At 42.5% G+C, this 19,359-nt stretch overlaps 2 protein-coding genes across 2 annotated transcripts in view; one reads left to right on the top strand and one right to left on the bottom strand.

Annotated features, from left to right (window-relative positions):
- Psmc2 (proteasome 26S subunit, ATPase 2) overlaps positions 1–12,344 on the bottom strand; it is a 17,042-nt gene extending 4,698 nt beyond the window's left edge. The window contains exons 1-8 of the mRNA XM_031380093.1: positions 12,117–12,344; positions 6,905–6,942; positions 6,269–6,350; positions 5,267–5,366; positions 2,274–2,405; positions 1,820–1,892; positions 982–1,077; positions 237–401 (exon numbers count right to left, since the gene is read on the bottom strand). Coding sequence (XP_031235953.1) covers positions 237–401; positions 982–1,077; positions 1,820–1,892; positions 2,274–2,405; positions 5,267–5,366; positions 6,269–6,350; positions 6,905–6,942; positions 12,117–12,186 — 756 coding nt within the window. The 5' untranslated portion in view covers positions 12,187–12,344. The remainder of the gene's footprint in view (positions 1–236; positions 402–981; positions 1,078–1,819; positions 1,893–2,273; positions 2,406–5,266; positions 5,367–6,268; positions 6,351–6,904; positions 6,943–12,116) is intronic.
- A 1,416-nt stretch (positions 12,345–13,760) lies between these two features.
- The window catches only part of Dnajc2 (DnaJ heat shock protein family (Hsp40) member C2), a 30,484-nt gene continuing 24,885 nt past the window's right edge, over positions 13,761–19,359 (top strand). The window contains exons 1-2 of the mRNA XM_031380090.1: positions 13,761–14,001; positions 15,730–15,920. Coding sequence (XP_031235950.1) covers positions 13,938–14,001; positions 15,730–15,920 — 255 coding nt within the window. The 5' untranslated portion in view covers positions 13,761–13,937. The remainder of the gene's footprint in view (positions 14,002–15,729; positions 15,921–19,359) is intronic.

Below are 19,359 nucleotides of genomic sequence, written 5' to 3'. Positions count from 1 at the left end.
AACCACATACCAAAACTACACTAAATTTAATTCTTCTGGGGAGAAAACATTGCTCAAAAATTTAAAATGTAGCCTACTTAAGAATTACTATTTTCAATTTAATTTTAATGTTTTTATTTATTCACTTTACATTCGGCTTACTGGCTCCCTTCCTGGAATTAGTGTTTAATTTTATGCAAATATCACAAATCTCTCACAGAACAATAAATGCCGTAATTTTGACAAATTCACTTTACCTCACCGACGTATTTCTGTACGAGCTCAGACCCAATAACTCGAATGAAGCAAGCATCTGTCCGATTTGCAACTGCTCTAGCACAGAGTGTCTTGCCTGTGCCTGGTGGCCCAAACAGCAGCACGCCCTTTGGAGGCTCGATTCCAAGGTTAACAAACCTCTCTGGCTGTGATAGAGACACAAATTTCACACTTGCCATTTTTGTACAATAAAGATATAAAATAAATAATATAAAAATAAGGCATATAGAAACAATGTAGATCTATAATTTGTATGCTTGATCTAAAATACTTTCATTTATTTTAAGGTATAATATCTAAACCAAAACCATATCAGTGTATCTAAATGACTTTTAAAGATGCTTTAATTATCCAGCCTTAACAACATATTTTCACTTTAAATAATTAACAGTGTCTAAGAAATCACTTTTCGGGTATGGTATGTTCCTATCCTCTAAGGCTTACTGTTTTTCTCTTCATGCCATGGAACAAGAACTTTCTTCTATGTATGACAACAGTAACATGCTTACATAGTACTACTGGCCACTCCTAATTTCCTTTACCAATCTAAGTAGCGGATTTGTCTGGTAATACACCTGGCCACTCAATTCTGTGTTTGCTCTTCTGAAATTTAACCATCTTTCTCATCTCCACCGCATCACGAGTTTTCACTAAGCTCTAGGGACATAAGCAGTGCCAGTGCTCACTACACAGAAGGCTGCCGCCATGAGACACTCAGCCACTTACATGGAGCAGAGGGGTTTCAACTACTTCTCGCAGTTTCTCAATCTGCTCCTTACAGCCTCCAACATCACTGTACGTGACGTCAGGTTTTTCCTCCACCTAAAAGAGAAAGATTATACAACATACTCAGGCTTTTGAGAAGCAGACCAGATCCTCCAAAGGAGATTTAATACCATAAAAACCAGTCTGTAACAAGAATGTTCATGAAAAAGGAGTTAGAACTATTTATTATATGTCAGGAGATTAACTCCAGTGTCCTAGAACTATTTGTTTTGCTACACATTATGACATTTATAAGTGACAAATACTGAAAAAGACTTCTCAAATATCTTTTTTTTTTTTAGATTTATTTATTTATTATATGTAAGTACACTATAGCTGTCTTCAGATGCACCAGAAGAGGGCATCAGATCTCATTATGGGTGGTTGTGAGCCACCATGTGGTTGCTGGGATTTGAACTCATGACCTTCTGAAGAACAGTCGGTGCTCTTCCCCACTGAGTCATCTCACCAGCCCAAGACTTCTCAAATATCTTTTAATTTTTTGGTAACTTTTTGGTGCATAACCTCCATTATCTGCTTAAAAGCTTCAAATTTTTTGAAATAGATACAATTGCTTTTTTTGCTTGTTTGGGGGTTTTGTTTGTTTGTTTTTATGAAGAAGGCTTTCGCTTTGTAGCCCAGGCTAGCCTCAACCTCACTATGTCGCTCATGCTGCCTTTAATTTGTGGCAGTCCTTCTGTGACTAAGCAACCCCAAATGCTGGTGTTACAGATAGAGCTACTATGCCTGGCTTGCAATTAGATTAAAGTCATGCCAGTCCTCTCCCCACGTTTCTTACCTGCATCATGGTAACTGTTGGGTCAATCTTAGGAGGTAGTGGAATGTGAATTTGGTATTTATTTCTGTCCACACTATGGAAGTAAAAATAAAAACAAAATAGATGCTCTTTAAGTTTTCAGAGGACTTTTTCTAACTAGTGTTTATCCTTAAAACCAAATTATAAGTAAGCAAAAGAGATATAGTCCCAGAAGTTATGAAGAGAAAAAGGTATACAGAGTGACTTATTAGGTGTTCTACAGACATTCAGTCACAGTACCGCCTCCACCTTAGCTAAGCGTCCTTAATTGGGACACATCAAGACATGTGCAAGACAAAATGGTGGGAGTGGGAAGGCTAAGCTGCTGTGAGGCCAGGGAGCTCACAGAGAAGGAAAGACCATGGGTTGCACCAGCCCTTAGTACTCTATGGCATTCTGTTTTCTCATTCAAAATGAAGGCATGGTGCCAACTTACCCAACTCTCATCCCTTCTTCAATGTCAGTAGGTGCCACCTGATCACTGAGATCCACCACAAACTTGGCAAACTGCTTCACGTTGATGATGTATTTTGGGTCCTCCGAATCAGCGTTGATTATCTTTGTACATCTACCATAGCGAAAGGCTTCATGAGGGTAAGAAACCCAAACCACTAACAGTGAGTTCATGGTAGTGGCCTCCTCCCAGGGTAGGCGGCCACCGCTCCAGATCCTTGTGCTCAGTCCCCAGGGGCACTCAGCCTTAGTCAGGCCAGAAACATTTCAGACAATACCCGTCCCCAGGAAACTAAACTCTCCAGGTTGACTTTCCTCTTCATGTCCCTTCATTATCAGATATCTTTTCGTCTTAGGTGGTTTTCCTTTTCATTTTCCCTTTAAGAACACAGCCATGTATCTTATATAAAATTTAGTAAATATGTATTTTCATTTTTTCCCCTGGATTCACATTTTAAATCCATTTTTGTTGTGATTTTTAATCTGAAAATATTCACTCTCTGATCTGGTAAAGGTTAATATATAATACCATGTGTGTCCAAGTATCTACTAAAGAAAATAGAAAATTGAATATATAATTCATATAGGGCAGCTATTGCATAAACCATAGCAACAAATATAGAGAAATACATCCCAGCCTCTAGAGTGGGCATGTTGACAGAACTGATGGAGACGCATTTGGCTTCTAGCATGTGTGATAAGGAAAATTAAGTGTATTATTACTTTAGCTGACTGGCCTGCTGCTCCACAGGCACAGGGGGAGGGGTTTGGTATTTTTAATCATGGGGAAGGCAGCGGGGGTGTTCATTTGTCTTTTGGTTTAAGACATGTTCTTAATTGTGGCTGCAGCTGACAGCAAACACATTGTGAGCCTCCTGAGGGCTACAATCACAGGGGTGGATAGGCCACCATGTGCTACCACATCTGGTGTCTGGCTAATCTACAGTTTAAAAAGTGGGCAGGGTATGTTTTCCCATGCCTATAATCCCAATACCTGGGAGGCAGAGACAGGAGAATCACTACAAGTTTGAGACCAGCCTAGGCTACAGAGTGATATTCTATCTTTAAAAAAAGAAAGAAGTATATATACAGAAACTTCGACTTACAAAATGAAGACCTTCAACAGCCTATCCTTACTTAAAAGCATTAAGAATGCTAGCAGAACTAGTCAGAAAAGAAAAATTCAGTATTTTGGAACCCTGAAAATCATTAATGGACTATAACAATATAAAGATTCTTTTTTCCTTTTTTTTTGTAAAAAGCTGGTGGCTCGTGCGGCTCAGTGGGAAAGGTACTTGTTGCCAAGCCTAAAGAGCTGACTTTGACTTCTAAGACTCATCTGGTGAAAAGAATTAATTCCTACAAATTTTTCTCTGACCTCTACACACATGGTGTGGTAACCCATTAGAGTTAATACTTAACTTTTTTTTTTTTTTGAGACAGGGTTTCTCTGTGTATCCCTGGCTGTCCTGGAACTTACTCTGTAGACCACACTGGCCTCAAACTCAGAAATCCACCTGCCTCTGCGTCCCAAGTGCTGGGATTAAATGCGTGTGCCACCACTGCTGGCAATATTCAACTTTTAAACTCAGTCTCTTCCTCTTGCCCGCACGTGTGGAGGAAACCTGAGACCCAGCAACCTCTGACAATGGAAACCTGAGACCCACCAACCTCTGACAATGGAAACCTGACAGCTAGAGGGGCAGGATGCGTCCAGCATTCCTCAGTCCAAACTCAAAGAGCTACCAAGTGTCCGCCTAGCTGCTGCTACCTCAGAGCCTGTCTTTAATCATATCAGTAGGGAATCTAAGAAATGCAGTCAACCACAATTACTTATCATCAGTTGAGCAAAACAAGAGGCAGACAAAAAACAAACAAACAAAAAACCTTAAAAAATATCAGCAAGCACCAACAATAACCGACACTGGGAAAGGGCTGATGGATTACAATGCCAGTTACTGCTTTTTCATCCAGGGCTAAGAGCCAGTACTGAACCACACCCCCGTCAGATGAAAACGTATGAATACATCAAAAGAAGCAAGAAATCATGGTCCTGGGATAGAAAAAAAGCAAATCATCCATAGAAACTGTCCCTCAGGTAGCTAAGGTGCTACTTTAAGTATCACAAGTTATCAAAGTCCTAAGGAAGTCATGTCTAAAGATCTGTGACAAGTGTGAGAATAGCCCACACTCAGTGTCAGTAACAGAGCACCCACAACAGAACCTATTCACCCAAAGAGATGGAGCTGGGCATGTGCAGAGGCAGGGCATAGCAGACTTGTAATTCCAGCATTGAAGATACAAGTAAAGGACCATCCCACTTCAAGTCAGCCTCGTCCACTTACATAGCACTAGGCCACCAGAGCTATATTTGCAAAGCAGACTCAAAAACAAAACACATCAGCCATTTGTGGTGGTACACACCTTTAATCCCAGCACTTGGGAGGCAGAGGCAGGCGGATCTTTGAGTTCAAGGCCAGCCTGGTCTACAGAGTGAGTTTCAGGAGAGCCAATGCTACAGAGAAAACCTGTCTCGAAAAAACAAAAATCAAACAAAGAAACAAATAAAAAAAAACCTCAAGGAGCTGGTAAGATGGCTCAGCAGGCTATAAGGGCTTGCCACCAAACTTGGTATTCTGAGTTTACTCCCTAGATCTATCTGGTAAAAGAGAGGACTCCTAAAAGTTATCTTCTGACTCTAAGAGCCACACTGTGCACATGGGAGTTATCTCACTGCACTGTGAGAATTGAGGTTTCCACACTTCCTCTGTACTTTCTGAGCATCTCCACTTTTATATGATCTCAACTTCACATATTTTAGTAACTACTTAAGATAAAAATTCTAATTCAAGATGCTTGTAGAAAGCTTTATTTATAAAATGTGAAACAACAAATTTCTTTTAAGTACTGTATTAGCCTCAAACTCTAAAGTGTGCTTAGAAATAAAAATAAATCCCCAAAGAGCATTGTGCATACCTTGCAACTTGTAGCGGTTGTTCACTCTGAAGTGTTTGTTTGTCTGCAGCCAAATCCCAGAGGGCTGGAGGTGCCAACCCAGTGTCAGACTCTTTAATACCTACAAAGAGAACGAAGACACAATTCAGCAAACGTAGCACACTATCCTAAGACTAACTTCCTCAACCCAGCACTGCTGGCACTTGGACTGAGTAACTTCTTCCCCAGGGACTGTCCTGTACATTTTGTAGGATTCTTAGCAGCACCCCCAGTTTCTAGACACAACACATATACCAGGAGTACTACCTTTCTGCACATCACAGGGATCAAGCTGCCTCCTGGCACTGCCTAATGCCTTCAAACAGAATCATTATCCTATAGCCCCACCCAAAACCACTGCCCAAAAGCAATCAGACCAAAAAAAGTAAAGCCTACTTGACTTTTGCTTTGTTTTGTTTTCTTATACTGAAAGATTTCCACTATTTAAATTCCCAAGAAAGTGTCAAGAACCAGACAATATCCATACTGGATAAAAAGAAAAATCGCATTTTTAAATCAATATAAATTTTTGATGTATTAGAGTTTACTGAGCTAGGCTCTGACCAGCAGAAACATTACTTGTACAAAGGATGATGTTACTTAACTGCACAAGGACTAAACACAGTTGTAAAAAAGTATGTAGTAAAAGAGTGTTAAATGTGGTCAAATTTCTTTTAAAATCTGTAAGTCATAATTTAACTTCAAATTTTACTTCAAATTTATATTTAACTTTTTATATTTAACAGTGAACAATTTGCCGGGCGGTGGTGGCGCACGCCTTTAATCCCAGCACTTGGGAGGCAGAGGCAGGCGGATTTCTGAGTTCGAGGCCAACCTGGTCTCCAGAGTGAGTTCCAGGACAGCCAGGGCTATACAGAGAAACCCTGTCTCGAAAAAAACCAAAAAAAAAAAAAAAAAAAAAAACCAAAAAAAAACACCAGTGAACAATTCATGTAAAGAAAAGAAGTTGGGATAAATACGTACCAGTGAGCTCATTAATTTTTTTGAGAAGTTGTTGAATGTCATCTTCAACCTGCTTGATCTGCCTCGAATAAGTACTCTGGCCCTAGGTGATAAAGATCAGTTTAATTAGAACATATGAATATCAGCAGCTTGCTAATGTCACATACAACTTTTAACATTAACAATCTGAAGACCCTTACTGATCAGAACCTGGGGAGGGAGACCATTTTAGACATGTTCCTAAAGCAGTGACTTCTGCATGTTCTGATGGGCTCACCCTCTAGTTAGTTGATCTGCATCTTACTAAGTAGCCCTGGCTAGCCTCAGCCTCATGGCCATCCTGAGTGCTGGGTGAGAAGCAGAGCTACCATGCCTAGTTGGGAAATAGCCTATTTCTAAGTACTTACATTTCCCATTTCAAATCTAATCTTGTCACAATCACCTTTATTAGAGGTTGTAGAAAGGCCAGGAATAAGGTTAGGCATGCTGCATACCCACTCTGGGTCATCTACACAGAAACTTTGGGCAGAGAACTCCTCTTAATTAGTGTGAGCTCTTTGATAGACCCTTCTAATCAGTTAAAAAAGATAAAACAAAAACAAGTTTTGTTTAAGCACAAAACATTGCCGCCACATTGTAGCCATTTGAAAGACTTACATAAGTTTTCAGCAGGGCAATATCCCCTTCATCCAGAGCTAAAACAAAACAGAAACAAAAATTAACATGAAGTTCAGCAAGAGAGGGAAGATGGTCACCTTTTCTGTTCAAATCAAAATGTTGTAACAGAATTCCAAAACCTGAATAAGACTGGGGAAGGGAGAATGAATTACACACAAGATTACTATTTTATATACTTTACATACTACACAAATAAAACATACTCACTATGGATCTTGGTTTAAAAAAAATCATGCTATATTTATACAATGAAATACAAAGCAGCAGCTGGGTAGTGATGGCAAATGCCTTTAATTCCAGCACTTGGGAGGCAGAGGCAGGAGAATCTGAGCTGTCACTAAAATTTAACTATAATCCCCAAGTCAATAGTCATGTGCTTCTGTGGGCATTCAAGATCATGAAGAGAACATAGTTCTGTCTCAAGGCTCTCACACAGAGGTGATACGTCAGGTAGGAGATAATGCAGTCTATAGTCTAAGACGCTCAGCCAAGTCTGATAGAAACTCATCTCAGTTCTGACTGTTAGTGGGATAGCCTCAGGCAAGTAACATTACTTCTGTAAAATAAACAAACACCTACCAGGATCAGTTGTTTCTAGAATGCAGCATTAGAATCTATACACTGTGTGTATATCTGTAAAGTAAGATATTTCTACAAGCACTGGTTCAGTATTTGTTAGTTCATCATTTGCAAGACTTTATAGAATATATTTACTATGAACATCAAAGTTCAACTGTAGGGGATGACAGGATGTTGTAGGGATTAAAAGCACTGCTGTTCTTCTGGAGTACTGAGGTTGGATTCCCAGTGCCAGGATGAGTCTCTCATAACAATCTGCAACTCTAGTTCTAGTGCATGCTATGCTACCTTCTGGCCTCTGCAGGTACCAGGTACACATGTATTATACATACATACATGCAAGCAAAGCACCAATAAACAAGTATTTTAAAAATTAACTGTACATATTTTAAAGAAACATTTTTTCAATCCAGGAAGATGATTTCCATAAAGAAGGATGGGCTCTTTGGGAGTGTCCCGAGTAGAGGAAGAGCACTCTTAGTTAATAACAGCGACCAGAGCAGTCTGGGTGAAGGAGTACTCTTGTTAGAGCATAAAGGGACATGGCAGTGGAGATTTAGGGTACTGGTAACACAGTCCTTGAGTACCAGGACCACAGCACATCTTAACATTAAAAAACTGCATCCCAGCTGGGCATGGCGGCACATGCCTTTAATTCCAGCACTTGAGAGGCAGAGGTAAGCAGTATCTTTGTGAGTTTGAGTTTAGCGTGGTCTACAGAGCAAGTTCCAAGACAGCCAAGGCTACATGGAAAGACTCTTTTTCATTTGTTTGTTTGTTCTTTCGAGACAGGGTTTCTCTGTGTAGGCCTGGCTGTCCTGGAACTCACTCTGTAGACCAGGCTGCCTCGATCTCAGAAATCCGCCTGCCTCTGCCTCCCAAGTGCTGGGATTAAAGGCGTGTGCCACCACCGCATGGCATGGAAAGACTCTTGTCTCAAAAAACCCACAAAACTATACCTTAGGAAGAACTGGCTCAGCAACAAAATGGAGTATGTGAGGCCAATCCGAGGTCACAAGACTCTCACAACAGTGTAAGTTATAAGACAAAGTTGGCCTTAGCATGTAAGAAGCTGGAAGTTTAATCCCTAGCACTGTAAAAAACAAAGGAAAAAATAAAGAAAGAGGAAAGAAAGCCAGACCTAGAAAAGCCCCAAGAGTAAGATTCTACAGTGCACACATCAGCAGGATAAATTGGGAGCCACAGAAGAGAAGAATCAAACAGTTCTCAGGCTTTGTGCCTGGGAATCTCAGTGTACAGAAATAATAACTAGAGAAACCGGTTGGCAGAGAGACACCTCAATCCATTTCAGTTTCCCTAAGCTTCGGGCATCTATACCTACAAAGAAGAGTCAGCTGGCCTGCTACCCTTTGGAAGCTTGCTTGCTGTCTGAAAACTTGGATTTGGGGAGTTTTGATCATTCCAAAACTAAGAGTCACTTACTGTACCAAAACTATTTGCACAAATAACAGCTTATGCATAACATCAACTTTCCTTCTGAGAATCTGGAATTTCCGAATGGGCTAGGCAAAACTTGCCTTAACTATCCAGCCCCCAGTTTAAAAAAAAACAAAAAACAAAAAAACCTGGGTTCTGACACTGAGTCTCCAACACTCTTCCCAAACTGATAATTAATTTATTATACTATTCTATCTTGTTGAGACAATCAGGAGCATCTGTGCACTTCTCATTTCTGGTTCCCCCAGAAGTCACCACTGTCCTTTGCATCTATCCATAATAAAGTCATAGTTACAACTATAACTGTCTATCCCATGACTTGTCCTATAAATTTCAGATTCTAATGGAAATCTCGAGAATCCCTAACCCAGCACATCCCAATGTGACAATACAGGCAGAGACTAACTACACCAAATTCTTTGAAGACATGCTCCAGGAGGTGTGTGGCTTTATGAAATGTTTCCAAGGTCTCCAAGAACAAATGGAGCTCAAATTCATCAAGAAGGGGGGGGATGCACCAAGAGGAAGCAGAGAGGAGCTGAGCAGCCTACGGGTGACCTCAAGAAAAGCAGTCCCACGGATGGATCCTACCCTGCTTGCCACCTCCCACAATAAACCTTTATGAACTAGAGAGAGAGAGGGAAAAGGTTAACTGAGAATCACATGAGAAGAGACAATTCCAGATGTGAATGGAGGGAATCACCCAAAGGAAACTCTAGAGAAACTATTATAGGACACAATGAAGGAAAGAGAAGCAGCAAGCAAGACAAGCGATAAAGTTGGGTTAGAAAAGCTTAGCAAGGTTACCTAGTAAGTAGCAGACAGGGCAACAGAAGCCGCCATGTTCAACAGTCACTACGTGAGCTACAGTGATTACAGACAAATGGATATGTACTTCATCCCACATAACGATTGCTTCTAAACTACACTGGAGAATTAGGTGACTTCTCTGTGATTCCATGGCCAGTTAGTAAGAACCAACACCAAGATTTACATCTGGGTCCTCCTAATACTGAGCTTGTCCTTTTAGCTGTTTAGGCAAGGAGAAAGAAGGAAGGAAGGGAGTGGAATAGGGAGAGAGGAGAGAAAGGACAGAGGGAGGGGAGGAAGGGGGAGAAAAAGAGGAAAGAAGGCAGGGAGGGAGAAGAGACAATGAAGAATATGGGTCGTAGATCGAAAAGAGAGAATAGGTTTTCTCAAAGGTATGCTTTTAAGACAAATAGATATTAGTATATTTAGAGATATAAAAGGAGAAAATTCTATAGAAACACATACTGGAAGAGTGTCTAAGTCCCAGGGGAGAAAGGAGAGGTAAGGCCAGGAACAGAGCTGAGGTTAGATTTGACAGAAACTGGCACTGAGTCCTCTGAGGCAGAATTGAGTGAACAGTAACACAGAAAAGAACTCTTGAGGGAAAGAAGAAAAGTCACCAACAGCCAGGAGCCAAGAGCTACACTGAGGGCTGAAGAAGTAAAGGCCTGACTGAGACTATTCTGGCCAAGAGGGGTGAACAGTCACAATAATCAGCAGGAGGAGCCAGGTGAACTAAAAGCCTGAGTTGAAGTAAACTGATCAACAAGGTTAAACTGGTTTGAACAATGTGGATAGCCAAAAAGCAGAAAGAGACATGAAACAATGAAGTTCCCACAGTTAAAAAGGGAGAGCATAAAGTATGATGGGAAGTTTGCCGTTTTATAAGTGAAGATGGAGTGAGTCTAAGAGTCATCAGAGTGGGATGACAGTCACCAGAAATCAGGTGATCCCAGGGTATGGAACTCCCGAAGCCAGTCAAAACGATGCCACAGAACCAAGACAGGGGCCAAAAGATCATGGGGCTTGACACTGCAGCAACCTCATGGCTAGATAAAATAAGTCATTACTTGCCAGGTCACCTTAGGGAAACCATTTAATTTCTCAAGCATTAATTTCATCATCTAACACAAAGAGAACTTTACCTTCACAATGTTTCTGTAAAGATCATATAAGATGCACATAAAATCCAACACACTTTAGTCATACTTGAACTCCAAAATAATATGAATACTTTTACAAAATATCACATCCAGAGAAGGCTAGAGGTTAGTATAAACAGATGACATACAAACTTTATGACTAAGCTTTCCCATAGGTCCTGAGTACCTGAAACTCTCAATGGTGCAAAACACTTTTAAGGTATGTGGCAGAGTCAGTGAATATAAAGAATGCCTCCTCTGGGGGACGAGGCATAAATGGTGAAGGACGGGTGCTAGAAGAGGCTGACGTTGTTAAGAAAGGGAAGAGAGAGACACCACAACACTGAAAAATAGTTTTTAAGGTTAAAAAAAGTTTAAAACAAAGCATGAAGATGAAACTTAAAAAGGTGTGGGGGCAAAGTTTACATTCAAATGTTGACCACATCTCATACACGGAGTGAAAAAATTGTCAACAAGTCCAGTCTCTACGGGGAGTAAACACAGCCATTTGTGAACTGGAACATTCGAAATCTCTACCAATGATTAAATGTTATTGTACAGCCACACATGGGACAATAAGCATATAGAAAGACCAGCACTTGCCATCATGAAATCTGTAAATTCAAGATGCTAATACAAAGCAAGATACATTATGACACATGCGAGTCTTGTGTCTAATATATACTTCTACATATATTAGAAATATCTAGAAAAGAACGTAAATTGGCAATTCATTTCTTGGCTGAAATCAAGGGGCAAATATGAGACTTTATCTCTTCTGACTCGAGTTTTGAACCATCGTGTTTCAGGATTGTCGCTACACTGTGACAGCATCAAGCTGCTACAACTGGGGAGGAGGGGGGAATGGATAGGGCCGGCAGGTAGAACTCAAAGCCCGCCTGGCTGGCCACTTTTTGAAGACCCTCAAGGCTACACTAGACACAGAACTTCAGCGCCTGGTAAAATATAAAATGTTCGATTCGGGAAGAAACAAAACAAAACAAAAAAACCGTCAGCCAGCAGGAGAAGAATCCGGAGCTTGAGGTGAGTCAGGAACAGACAGAGGCAGACAGGGCTGAGGCCCAGGCCGGTCACCGCTCAGATCTAAGGCCGACAGGGCACCGAGGCGGCGGCCATCCTGCGCCTCAGCGGTGCCAGCGCCGGTCCCTCCCGGGTGGGAGGCCTAGCCCGTGTCCGCTCACCTCGGATGGGCTTGTCGTCCTTCTCATCTTCTTTGGTTTTCCGCTGGTCCGCACCTAGGTAATCCGGCATTTTAGAAGCCGCCACAAGCGCCTTCGCGGCTCAGGGATTACACAGCACGTTCCCCGCTTCCGCTGGTGTCTTCCCTTTCTCTTCCCCACCGGAAGTGCTCCGCGCTCGGGCGCCGGGTCACGCCGCGCCTGCGGACTGCGGGCGCCGCGGACTGGAGGAGGGACTGCCGGTTAGGAGGAGACGTCTGCTCACCCCACTCCCTCACAAGTCTAGTCTTTTTAGGAACCCGGACAGGAACTTCCAAGATTAACCCTGGCTCAGTTGATGACCTGAAATCTTGATCTAGTCCTTAGTAAACAGTACACACAGCCGGGTAATTGATTACATCTACAAGTCTTAATTTGCTCTTTACCTCACAAGATTGGGAAGGCACTACATACATAACAGTGCTTGTAAAATGCCTGGCAGTGTAGACACAATTAATTGGTGGCTAGATCTACAAACTGAATAAAGGTAATGAATGCACTTCGGTTAGGGAATGTGTATCCAGGTTATACAAAGAAGTAAAACAATCTGGTGGTTATGATCGAAAGTGGGAGGGACGCTTAAAAGATAAAGGAAAAGGTAGGTAGGTAAAGGAGATCACAAATGCCAATAAACGGACGCGTGAAAGTATGTTTAAATCAAAATCAAAAGCGCTGTATTCTCTTTAGGATGGCTTTTTTTTTTTTTTTTTTTTTTTTTTTTTTTTTTGGTCTTAAGACCGACTCTGTAGTCGTGGGTATCCAGCAACAGATCAGGCTGTCCTCGAACTTAAAGGTATCTGCTTCGATGAAAGGTGTGCACCACCATGCCCGACCCATGGATCGCTATTATTTTTAAAAAGAAAATAAAGTTTGAGGGGATGTTGGAAAAAAAATCAGATCCTTTTTACACTGTTGGTATGGTATAACATTGCAATGGTTTCGAAAAACTGAAAACAACCAAAATAAAATCTCTATAAACTAGTAATTCCATGTCTGAATATCGAATGCCCAGTAGTTGGAAGTGGGATTTCAAAGAGATACTTGTACAGCCATATTCATAGCTGCATAGCAGCATTAGCAAAGGCCAAATGAAGAATAGTCCAAGTATCCATATACATATGATTGGATAAACAAAATGTGGTTATGTGAATATAGTACTATTTGGCCTTAAAAAAATAAATTCTGTGACCATTATACTAGTGATTACACCACTCATATAGAGACAATGTTATAATATAGTATATAATTATTTATAGTTAATATAATAATACAATAATATATAGTTATATGATTCCACTTATATGAGGTACCTAGAGATCGGTGTATGACTGAAACCTCAGCACTTAGGAGATTGAGACGGGATTTTCACGAGTAAGAGGCCGGCCTGGGTGCCAACAGTGAGTGAAGTTCTTTTTCAAAATTATTTTCTCCGTCTTGCCCTCACGAGAGAAACAAAACAAAAAATCAAAACAAAACAAAACAAAATCCTTTTCCACGCAGGAACTGATGCGTCTAGGAACTGTTCTTTCGGGCTCCTTGGTCTCCGGCCGGTTTCGAGTCCTAGAGGAAGTGGGCGGCCGCGCGCATTGGCGCGAGTCCGTGGGGGTGGGATTGGCGGCCGCACCGCGAAAGCCCCATCCCGGAAGTGCTTCCTGGTCGTCTGCATGCGCCGGTTCCTGGGCGTAGAGCCTCGGCGCGAGGCTCAGGCGAGCAGCTAGTGCGGACGCAGAGGGCCCTGCCTGCCGGACGCGAGTCGCGGCGTCCGCTGGACCAGCCCCGGCCAGCATGCTGCTCCTGCCCAGCGCCGCGGAGGGCCAGGGCACGGCCATCACCCACGCTCTGACCTCCGGTACGTGCCCACCCAGCCCGGTTTCCGTCCTGCCTCGGGCACCCCTGCCTCAGCCCTCTCCCTGGCAACCCCTATGCGGGTAGCTTTGACCCCGGCGGCCGGCTCCGGGGCTCGTGGGACCGTGACGACCCCCTGTTGCTCAGTGCTGTAATTTGAAGTGTCCCCGGTTGCTCAGAAAGGAGGGTGGGGGCGTCTTGCTGGTGCACCTGTGGTTCCTTCATTCTCTGGGGCTGCTGACTCACGGAGCGGGCGGAGCGGTTGAGGACCGAACCTGCCTGGACCCCGGAAGACCCCCTAGAGCACCCCCATGCCCACGGCGGAGCCACCCGGCTGCACGCACCCACGTGCCGGGAGCTGTACAATGCCTTGAGAACCCCGTAAGCCCCTTCCCCTCTACCTTTGCTCCCGGCGGCTGTGTATTTTGCGTGTCGGAACTCAGAACTTCCTCAGTCGGTTGGAAGCCCCCTGTGGACGCTCCTGGACAGCTTAGCTTACACCAAGGATGGTCAAAAGTACAACTTAGCCTCCTGCTTTGGGGGTTTTGGTTTATAGCCCAGCACGCCAGAAAATGTTTCAAGCGTCGGGTCTCTCATTTTAGTGGTCTACATTAATTCCCATAGCCGCTTACCGTGGGCACTTGTTGAATGTGATTTTTAAATGTTTCCCATGGCACGTGTTGCGTTTGTGTGTCTCGGTAATCCTGTACTGGAGGGAAGGGCTTCAAAGGCTATGTTTTGAAAGCCACGCCCCCGCTTCTCTGCTGGTTCATTTTAGCGTTTGACTCTTCTCCTGTGTTAGGTGGAGGAAATCTTAATATCATAAGCCAATTAAAACGTGAAAAAGAAAGGGTCATAGAAAATGTTGCCCACAAATTATGCACCAAAAAATTGCCCTCTGATTTCTTATGAAATTAAAATTATGATCTCACTTTTTCCCTGACCCAGATTACCATTTTTGAATTTTGTTATATATTACCTTCTCTACAGCAGTTTATAGTTTAAAAACTGCATTCAGATATTCTTGGAACTGGATGAGATAGGTATTGTTTCCATCCTGAAATGATTCAATCTGTTCCAAGAAATTTACAGTTCTAGATTAAAGCCCTGGAATTCTGGGTTTACATCCAGTCTGTGTCACTAGGACATAGAAACAGAAATGAGTCCTCAGCATTGGCTTGGAAAATTGTCTGTTTCAACAGATCGTTGCTGGAGAATCCTTAGACTTATTAACCATTTTAATAGCTAAACTGTTAATAATTAAGATCACATGAGTGTGCAGTCTTTGTCTTCTTGATGGCTTTTTATCATTTTTTAATTACTATTACTGGTTCCTCACCCTCATTTCTCACATCATCAGGGAAATATTGATTAGCTGCCGAAATTATTTTCTTTTGCTTAAAAAAAAAAAAATCAGTGAGCAAGTGTTTTTGAGTGCCACACAGCATGTGCAGAGGTCAAAGGGGAAGTTCATGAGTCAGCTCTCTCCTACCTTTATGTGGGTTCTGGGTATTGAACTCAGCTCATCAGCCTTAGAGGCACATTAACTGAAAGAGACTGCTAGAATAAAAACATGATAATTTGTTACCCAGGATGCAACTGGTATTTTTATAGTTGGTGGTTTTAAAATTATATTCTGACATCATTGTTCTGCTCTTCCTAAGAAATCGTGTTGCCTTGAAATAGATGTGTTCCATGCAATAGATTAAAGCCTTGCTGTTCTTCATCACAGCCTCTGCAGTCTGTCAAGTTGAACCTGTGGGAAGATGGTTTGAAGCGTTTGTTAAGAGGAGAAACAGAAATGCTTCGACATCTTTTCAGGAACTGGAAGATAAGAAAGAGTTGTCAGAGGAATCAGAAGATGAAGAGTTACAGTTAGAGGAGTTCCCCATGCTGAAAACACTTGATCCCAAAGATTGGAAGGTATTTACTGTGCAGAGCTTTCGCTCATTCAGAGCATCAGAAATGGGCCCCATTCCTAGTTTTCCCTTAGTACACTGTATTTTAAGGCAGTTCAACATGATAGGCATAGGTAAGCTCGTAATTGCTAAGCCCAGGGTTGGCATAGCACTGACCATAGCATGCTGTCTCAGCCATAGGGGTCAAACAGGGCTTCAGAGCAAAAGTAATAATCTCTGTGGGAATTGTGATGTGCACCTATACTCTGAGGACTTGGAAATAGAGACAGGAAAGTTAGAAGTTCAAAGTCCTCCTTGACTACACAGCAGTTAAGAGACCAGCCTGGCCCTATCTTTAAAAAAGCAGACAACAAACTCCAGCAGATCTTTAAAACAGGAGCGGCGGTTTATGAAGTAGAGAAGGGAGAAAAGACATTCTGGATAGAAGACAGGATACCAGAGACACAGGAGTGAAGACTGTCTACCACACGTGAGGGGTCAAGGCTGTGGGAAATTAGGTCCAGGAGAAATCTAGTCTAGATGGAACTTTGTTTATGCTGTATTTTCTTAATGCTATATTTAGGAATGAATTATTATTTTTGAAGACATGAAGCCATCAAAGTTTCCCAGGCTAGCCCCGGGAGATAAGTCACTGGAGTACTTGTAAGCCAGTATAAGTTCAGTTTCCAGAACCCACTTTAAAAAGTCTGGGGATTTGGTAGAAGAGCAAAGGGGACAGGAAGAATTAGGAGACTTAAGGGTAATGTAATGAGCAAAGCAGTTATGTAATCCCAGCACTGAGGTGGAAGAGACGGGTATATGGTGCTTCCTGGCCAGCTAGTCTAGATACAAGGTGGACTCTGGGCCAGTGAGAAACCCTGACTGAAGGAGGGGATGAAGAATAACACTTGAGGGTGTCGTCTGGCCTCCACATGCATACATACACACAAACTCACGTGTCTCTAAGAAAAGAACAATTCTCTTGGCAATATGGAAAATGAATAATGTTCTGCTACAGGGCTAACTCACAGGCTATCTCTTGATGGAGATGTGTAGCCAGGTTTTGAGGAAGAGGAGCACACTGTGTTGAAATATTAGTAAATCTGTCTTATAGTTGGTTGGACATTGGTCTGTGACTCATTAAGAGTCTTTTGGAGCCAGGCAGTGGTGGCATACGCCTTTAATCCCAGCACTTGGGAGGCAGAGGCAGGCGAATTTCTGAGTTTGAGGCCAACCTGGTTTAAAGAATGAGTTCCAGGACAGCCAGGGCTACACAAGGAAACCCTGTCTTGAAAATCCAAAAAAAAAAAAAAAAGTCTTTTGGAGTTGTTGGTATAGCAATTGAGGCTAAGAGAAGTGAATGGTTTCAGCTGAGGCAGCCAGGCTTGTAAGTATAGGCAATTGAGTATTATATGTGTATACATACTGTGGAACTGAAGTGCCTGAGCTGAAATCTGGCTCTGCCATCTGGTGCCCTGGGACCTTGGGAGAGTTGTTGGGCATCTCAGTATTTCATCTCCCTTGTTGGTGCAGTGTTGATGAACATCTCACAGGATTATAATGAAGTCATGTATGAAGCAGGTAACTGCTTGGTGCTTGGTAAATGCTAAATAGTGAACAGTAATGGGCTGAACATGGGGATGCACACCTATAATTCTTGCATTCTTCAAAAGAAGAGGACTGAGCCAGGCGGTGGTGGCGCATGCCTTTAATCCCAGTACTTGGGAGGCAGAAGCAGGCGGATTTCTGAGTTCGAGGCCAGCCTGGTCTACAGAGTGAGCTCCAGGACAGCCAGGGCTATACAGAGAAACCCTGTCTTGAAAAAAAACAAAAAAAAAAAAAAAAAAGAAAAAAGAAGAGGACTGAACATTGAGGAAGATGGGTTTTTAAGATGTAGGAACAGTAAAGGCCACTAAGAAGAATGTAAGGAAGGAGGAGGGGGTAGGCTGGAGATATGGCTCAGTTGGTAGAATATTTGCCTGGCATGCACAAAGCCCTGGGTTCAGTTCCTAGCACCCATAAGCCAGACATGGTGATATACCTGTAATCTCAGCTCTCAGGAGACTGACCAGGAGGCCGAGGCCAGCCTGGGATATATGAGATCCTATTTTAGAAAGTGAAGGAAAAAAACTTAGTAGTTCAGCAAAGGTTTACTGAATGCTAAGCGCTATGATCTAGAAACTAAACATGAGAGAAGTCTCAAGGGGAAAAAGCAGTTACCAATGTTACTGATTCAAAGATGTGTCAGCTTGTTGCCGCAGGCCGGCCGATCTGGGCCTCCCTCAACCCGAGGGAGAAACTGGGTGCTAGTCAGGTCGACGAGGCGTAGGCGAAGAAATAATGGCAGAGACGACACATGAAGTACAGGATCTGAATGTATTTCTTAAAAATGGCATCAGACTTTTACAGTCATTGTAAAAGATGGTAAATCTGGCAGCTCAGCTGTTAAGGTACATCTGAGGCCATCTAAAACACACTGGGTCTAAAGCAGCAGCTATCTCCTCTGGACTGGTGCTGCATCCCCCGGGCCCAGGGGACTGTGGACTGCCTGAATCTAAGTCCTAGCCCATCTAAGTTCTAGTTCTAGTCAGAGCACCAGTGCGAGTTCCAGCTCTCAAGTCCCGGAGTGCCAGTCCCAGTGCTAGTCTTAGTGCGAGTCCATAGTGTGAGCCTTACGTGCAAGTCCTCCTATACAAAGTGAAAAGCAGGCTTATCCGGTATATACAGAAAGCAGGGCAGATGACAAGAGTCACATCAAGGTCAGCGATGGTGCCCTCCCTCTGGGGCTAATTTGGTATTCTTATGCTAATTCTCTGGTTCTGCTGGAGGCAAGGACCAGGAAGTTCCTATTTAACAGTTGTTGCTAATGCCCTTAAGTGAGGTAAAACAGTTTTGAACTATTGTGAACTATCTATTGTGAGACTGCCCTAAAGAATGTGTTTGACCTCTGTTGCTAGCTCTGGCAAGGCAGATTCCTTGAGAAAAATTCCAAGCTAAGGACAGCTTGGTATTAAACTAAGATAGTTGTGCTGGCCAGGAAACAGTGCCCAATCTTAGCCATTTACGAATCATTCCTTGGGGTACCTTTATGCCTAAATATGAGGGCGTGTTAACGATTAAAAAGACTAATCTGGAACACATCTGAGTTAGGAGATACCAGCGATTGTCTGAGTATCCAGGAGGCACAGAACTCCTTTTGGATCCTTATTGCCTCTAATCCTAATCAGGCTTTTACCCCCGATATTTTAGATTTGACTAGAGTAGACAAATGGACGTGACAGCCTGTAACCTGAAAAATGACAGAAAGCCAGTAGATTTGACAAGTAGGTTTAAGTAGCCTTATCACTAATAAAAGGGTTGAAAGTGTAAGAGTTTGCAAATTTGTACAGTGATTAGGAGGTGATAAAATGATACATTATAAGTATGAAATTCTGCTTCCAACTTTTTTTTTTTTTTTTTTTTTT

The sequence above is a fragment of the Mastomys coucha genome, unplaced genomic scaffold (genome assembly GCF_008632895.1).
Source record: "Mastomys coucha isolate ucsf_1 unplaced genomic scaffold, UCSF_Mcou_1 pScaffold19, whole genome shotgun sequence".
Taxonomy (NCBI): domain Eukaryota; kingdom Metazoa; phylum Chordata; class Mammalia; order Rodentia; family Muridae; genus Mastomys; species Mastomys coucha.
Note: the sequence above shows the minus strand (reverse complement) of the source record. Positions and strands in the feature narration are given on the sequence as shown.